This window comes from Atta cephalotes, assembly GCF_000143395.1.
Source record: "Atta cephalotes unplaced genomic scaffold scaffold00001, whole genome shotgun sequence".
NCBI lineage: Eukaryota > Metazoa > Arthropoda > Insecta > Hymenoptera > Formicidae > Atta > Atta cephalotes.
In genome coordinates, this window is record NW_012130065.1 from 2,591,730 (window position 1) to 2,598,863 (window position 7,134).

The 7,134-nt window shown below is 40.8% G+C and overlaps 1 protein-coding gene across 1 annotated transcript in view; it reads left to right on the top strand.

Annotated features, from left to right (window-relative positions):
* Positions 1–614: 614 nt before the first annotated feature.
* The window catches only part of LOC105618999 (slit homolog 3 protein-like), an 8,024-nt gene continuing 1,504 nt past the window's right edge, over positions 615–7,134 (top strand). The window contains exons 1-3 of the mRNA XM_012200564.1: positions 615–921; positions 1,744–4,836; positions 6,301–6,638. Coding sequence (XP_012055954.1) covers positions 615–921; positions 1,744–4,836; positions 6,301–6,638 — 3,738 coding nt within the window. The remainder of the gene's footprint in view (positions 922–1,743; positions 4,837–6,300; positions 6,639–7,134) is intronic.

Below are 7,134 nucleotides of genomic sequence, written 5' to 3' on the forward strand. Positions count from 1 at the left end.
ACTTGTGAATTAAAAAGATCGATTTCTTCTAAAAAAAAAGTTTAAATATTAGTTTTTCGATACAGGAAATGTTACATCGGATCAAATATTTTGAGAGTATAAGTTGATTATAGATTTTTTTTAAATACTCGAATATAAATAAACTAATCTATGATTGATATAATAAAAACCATTAAAGATATTAAGATCTAGCAACAGAATTTGTAAAATTCTGTTGTTATAAGATTTTCTTCTTTTTATGTATTCTTAAACATTTTACATTTTTCTATTACTATCAAGAATCATTCAAAATATCTCAATATTAAGTCCAATAGAGTCTAAAGCTGAAGTCTCATTTATGTCAATGGCGAATCGGATAAAAATGATATCATTCAACCCGTGAAGCATTTCTAGCACTCTTGATATCTCAAGAGCCTTTATATGTGAACGATGTATCCGAGCGTGTATTTGCGATGACGATAGTGAGCTTCGTCTCGTGTTCACGTCCAATTTCATTCCGACGATGTCTCTCATTGTTCGCAGAAGCCGCGGCGGTGCGAAGAACCGAGTGTCGGCGTGAGAAACGATGAACGAATCGGGACGAGCCGGGAACGAAGCGGTGCGATAATAATAATATGTGGACGACGCGGCCACGAACTAGGCGAAAGTGGCGACAACCGTCGACCCCGTCGTGCAGAGAACGTGACAATCGACAGTGGAATCACCGTCGGGACGGCTTCCGTATTATCTACTCGGTGATCCTGGCGGCCTGCATGGCGACGCAGGAAGCGAGGGGAGCTAAGTGTCCACCACCGGACACAATACCCGGATGTCCGTGTTACAACTTCGAAAACGGCGGTCTGTTCCTGGAGTGTGCAGGTGCCACCGAGGAGTCCCTCAGGAACGCTTTGTCCGGCGTGATACATGCAGCCGGCGAGGAAGGTAAACCGTCCACGATACAACACGCAAAAAGCGGGGATCGGGGAGAACACGTATTTCGCTCGCATACATAAGTAGAAACAGTCACTATAGCGTATATACATACCTATGTAAAACGATGGTAACGTTATACTAGCGGGAACAGCTGTGGCACAAAATAAAAAAAAACGGAAAAACTCAAGAGATCGTTTTAGTATCTGCAAATAATTAATAAGTTACCTTTTTAGATTTCATTTCTTTTTTTTGTTTTCTTAACTGTCAATTTTCAAATGTCAAACAGCTTGACATTTAAATCTTTTATTTTAAATCTTTTTTTACAAATTTACCTCTTTTACAAAAAAGATACTCCAAAAATATATTATTTTATAAAAATATGTTATGTTATTTTAAGATATATCTTAGTTTAATTTTGTTTAATTTTTCTTACTTAGTAGAAAATATTTTAGATTAATTTGCTACATTTAAGAAGATAACGCAATTTATTAATACTCGTTCTTCTTTAATCTTATATATTTTCTTATAAAAAAAAAGGCTTCTGAAGTTATTTATTTAAATTCTGTGCTACATCTTGTATTTACATTTTATATTTCACAGATTTCTGGTTTTTAATGATAAAAATTCTTACAATATGTATATTTATTAAACATGATTTGTCTTTTTATTTGTATACTTTTATTTGTGTACTTATCGATATTCGATAAAATATTTTACAAGTATTTGGTAAAAAATACCAAAAATGGAAAGAGAATTTAACATTGCATCTCGTAATTGTATCTTGCAAAGCGTGTCGGTGACTTTGACTGAAATATCTCGGAATTGTTCTAGGGGCGCTCGTTCAATCATTGAGCGTATACGAATTGGATCGGAAAGTAGAGGAACTTCGGTCCGCCGCTTTCCCGGCAGGCTCGCAAATTAGGCATCTGCAAATATCGCATTCCGCGATCCGCGAAATAAGCGAGGATGCTTTTACGCGACTCAGTAAAAGCCTGGAATCCTTGGCACTCGTATCCGGTCGACTACCTCACGTACCTCAAAAGGCTATGGCTTCGCTGAGCCTACTCAAAGCGTTGGACCTGGAGGCCAACCTCGTTTACGAGCTGCCTAGCTTCAGTTTCTTTGGACTCGCATTAATTAAACTGAACCTGAAGGGTAATCAAATCATGAAAATTTCGGAGTATGCCTTTGCCGGACTCGAGGGCACTTTAAAGGATCTGGATCTAGCGGAGAACAAGATCAGAGTATTCCCCATGACATCCTTAAGAAGATTAGAACATCTCACGTCCTTGAGGCTTGCTTGGAACGAGATATCCCAGCTCCCGGAGGACGGCTATTCCAGGCTAGACGCCTTAAACTTCCTCGATCTCAGTAGCAACAATTTCAAGGACATTCCGCTCAATTGCTTTCGCTGCTGTCCGTCCCTAAAGACCCTCTCGCTTTATTACAACGCGGTCGAGTCGGTCGACAAGGATGCCTTTATATCGCTGATCGATCTCGAGTCGATAGACCTTAGCCACAACAAGATCGTGTTTCTTGACGTGGCCACCTTCCGTGCCAATCAAAAGCTCAGGTCGATCGATCTCAGCCACAATCACATACACTATATCCGGGGCGTGTTCTCGAGGCTGCCCGAGTTGAAGGAGCTCTTCCTGGCGGAGAATAACATTCTCGAAATACCGGCGGAAACATTCGCCGGTAGTACGAGCCTTTCGGTCGTATACCTTCAACAAAACGCCATCAGAAGGATCGATGCGCGCGGCCTGGCGACTCTCGGTCAATTAGCACAGCTACATTTAAGCGGAAATTACATCGAGAAAGTGCCGCGTGATTTTCTCGAGCACTGTGAAAACCTCTCAACTCTATCATTAGACGGTAATAACATCCGCGAGCTTGAAGTGGGCACATTTGCCAAGGCGAAGCAGCTGCGCGAGCTCCGACTACAGGATAATCAGATCACCGAGGTGAAACGTGGCGTGTTCGCACCGTTACCATCACTCCTTGAGTTACATTTGCAAAACAACGCCATCACGGACATGGAAACTGGCGCGCTGAGGTCCCTACACAGTCTGCAACATGTGAATCTGCAGGGTAATCTTCTAGCGGTGCTCGGTGATGTGTTTCAAGTGTCGAACGACGTCGGTCAGAGCGAAAACAGCGGTAGTTCTTTGGTTTCTATTCAACTAGACAACAATGGACTCGGCGTCCTACACAATGACTCATTAAGGGGCCAGGCTTCGGTCAGAATCATGTGGCTCGGACATAATAGGCTGACTCGTCTTCAAGCTCCATTGTTCCGAGACCTGTTGCTGGTTGAACGTTTGTATCTCACGAATAATTCTATCTCGCGGATAGAAGACACCGCTTTCAAACCAATGCAAGCACTTAAATTCCTGGAGCTCAGTATGAACCGATTAAGTCACGTGACCGTAAAGACATTTTCGGAGCTCCACGAGCTAGAAGAGCTCTATCTGCAGGACAACGGTTTACGCCGTTTAGATCCTTACGCCTTGACAGCCCTCAAAAGACTGCGCATCCTCGATCTAGCTAACAATCACTTGAATGTGCTACACGATAAGATCTTTCAGGAGGGATTACCGATCAGAACACTCAACTTGAAAAATTGCACCGTCAGCGTGATTGAAAACGGTGCCTTTCGCGGACTGAACAATCTCTACGAATTAAATCTCGAGCACAATCATTTCACTGCCACGGCATTAGACCGTCTAGATATACCAGGATTAAGAGTTTTAAGAATATCGTACAATAACTTCAGTCAAATTAACGCGAACTCCTTGGACGGTTTGCCATCTCTTCAACATCTGGCGATGGACTCATCGCAAATCTACAGAATGCCGGCCGAAATATTTTCGAAGAATAAGAATCTGGGGAAGCTATTGCTCAGCAACAATTTACTCAGGGTACTACCAGCAACACTATTCCTGGGACTCGAAGCTCTCAAGGAGGTCAAGCTTGATGGCAACAAGTTCCAAGAGGTTCCATACGATGTGTTCGCGAATGCCACCACGATAGAATTCCTCTCTCTGGCCAACAACATTCTTCATCGCGTGGATATGTCGCGATTAAACGGATTGACCAGTTTACGAGAACTCGACCTACGCGGCAATAACATTGCGTCTCTCATCGGTTTCGCCTCTGTCAATTTCTCCCGTCTGATATCCGTGGATCTGAGTCACAATCACTTAACGGCTCTTCCGGCAAATTTCTTCGCTCGCTCGAATATGCTGCGAAAAATCGAGCTCGCAGCTAATAAGTTTCGGCAAATACCTGCCGTTGCACTCTCAGCGCAAAATATACCCGGTCTAACCTGGCTGAACGTCACGGCTAATCCTCTCGTGAGAATACACGAGATCAGCTCGGAAGCGAAATATCCGGCTCTTCAGGAAATTCACATCTCCGGAACGAACTTAACAATAGTTACCAGCCAAGACTTCGAGGCGTTTCCCGCGTTGATGCACCTCTTCATGGGTAGTAATATGATATCCAGAGTGTCGCCCAGTGCATTTCGCAGCCTCTCGAATTTACTTACCTTGGATCTTAGTATCAATGAACTAGAGTTATTACCGCAAGAAAGATTGAAGGGTTTGGAACACCTCAGATTGCTGAATCTCACGCACAATCGTTTAAAAGAGCTCGAGGACTTCCCGCCTGACCTTAAAGCTTTGCAGGTGCTCGATCTTTCGTACAATCAGATAAGTGGAGTGGGAAAAGGCACGTTCCAGCATTTGGAGAATTTAGCTGAACTACACCTCTACGGCAACTGGATATCGTCGATCTCCCCAGACGCGTTCAAGCCGCTGAAGAAGCTCAGGATTTTAGATCTAAGTAGAAACTACTTAGCAAACTTACCGCTGAATGCCTTTCGACCACTTGAAACGCAAATACGGAGTTTACGGGCTGAGGGTAAGTACGATTTATTATTGTATTCATATGTGTTTCGATTTCATCATATTACGCATTTATGTTGAGAGTTTATCCGCTTATTTTATAATAATTTACTTAATTTATAAGAATTGCGAAAATAATTAAAATATAAATATAAATAAAATATAAAAAGAAATGTCACGCAGTGACATTTATACTCTATTTAAATTTTTATAAAATGAATTGTATTTATCTTTCTATAATTCTCATTTTTTTTAAGAGATAGATAAAAACAAAAGATCAATTGAACGAACAAAATAAAAGTGAAAAACATATAATTTATTAACGTAAAATCTTAAAATAATAATAGAACATACTAACATACTAATAACAAAACACAGGGAAGTATTTCCTTTCAATTTTAATAAATTTTTAATACGTTGTCAATATGTTGTCTGAAATAAGGAGCACGTATTTTTTTTATATATACACACATGTACTTTTAAAGAATGAAATAAATATTTCTTTGACAAAAATCGATTATTTTGAATGAAGCGAAAAGTCAACATTAAAAAATGAAAAAATTTTTTGAAGTAAAAATTAAGTGGTTTTAAAAATACTTTATTATATATATATATTATAATAATAAAAACTTTAATTTTTATTTTTTATAATAAACAAACATTTTTTTTATTTAAAAGGATTTTTTCCACCTCTTATAGTTTTGTCAATTATTCGCTTTAAACAAAAAACTAATCGATTTAATATTTCACCTCCTAAAAATGCGTATGAGCTCATATAAAAAATTTATATCTCTAAAAGCTCATCAAAATAGAAAGAGAACCCTGTGTTTTCTTACAAGTTATCTTTAGTTTTTCTCAGAGCCACCTATAATCATCCATCCTGTATCATTTTCTGTATATAAAGTATATATTTGTACGTTTTGAGAGTTATTCGGTCGTTTATTGCATGAAAAAATTTTCTTACATTTGATGATATTACTTGCACGTATAATATAAGAACACGTGACGCCATTCACACGGATCGTATCGCGTTATGTTCGACAATAGCAATCTCAGCCGATGAGATGATTGGTCGCATGCAAAACTCACTACCGATATATCTTCGCATGCGAGCAAATTCGACTCATAGTCGAAAATAGCCCCGCCGGGTAGTTACACTCGGAACTCCTCGACATCGAGTGAACGATATGAACACAGAGCACACAATCACGAGTAACGTTACAAAACATCATGTGCTATTCAGCCGCGGGGAACGGCTATAGAGTCATGGTAATTCAGGTTGCCGTAACTGTCGTAGTGCCTACGGCAAATTCAAATACTCCGAGATTTCGTAATTCACAAGATTTTCGTGGTGATCATGACATCGTAGCATAAAAGATAAAACTTTTCAAAGACCACCAAAACGAATGCCCAATAGACCTATAAAATGTTGAGATCAGATTCTTTTATAAGATAATCACAGACATTAAAATCCGTGCAGAGAATCCACTGCACTGCGACTGCGAGTCCCAGGAGCTTTGGGAATGGCTGCGCGATCACCAGAAGCTGGTTGGCGGAGGGATGAACCGAAATCGCGGGAGTGGACTAAGAATGAACGATGTGGATGGTGGTCTGTTGAGATGCGAGCAACCGCCAGAGCTGCGCGGACTGGTCTTCCTGGATCTAGATCCGCACGCCTTCTGCACCGCGCCCCTGGTCCTGAAATTGGCTATTCAGGACATCCAGCCCTTCTCTGTGCTGGTATCATGGCAGAGCAGGAATCATTCTGGCCTGCGTGGTTACCAGGTGGCCTATCACGCCCTGGATAAACTCGACGAGGTACCGAAAAACAGATACTCTCATTGTGTGTAGCGCACATGGCGATGTCGTCACTAAAAAGCGAGCACAGGTACAACACGAAGCATAAATCGAACGGGTGGAGCGGATAAAATGTAAAGTGTAAACGGCGTTTGATTCAATCGATATAGCCGAGTACCTCGCTGTCTATCCTTCTCTTTCTCTCTCGACGAAGCTGTAGCTCATCCTTCACAAAAACGTGCCGTCACATCCGACACTGTCCTCGCTGATCGATCGGTGGGAGCGCGCAAAAAAGCGATGCGGCGTTTCGCCCGGATTAAGTATTTTCGTCACTCCGAAAGAAATCGAATTTATCCATTTTTAGTAATTACAGCAGGATAATGGCGGTATGCTCATCGCTATGTACTTATTATTCCACAAGCGAGAATTTTGCGTCACGTTATTTCAGCGACGGAAGAAAGGAAATTCTTTATATATAATCTATCTATCTATCTATCTCTATACACACACACACACA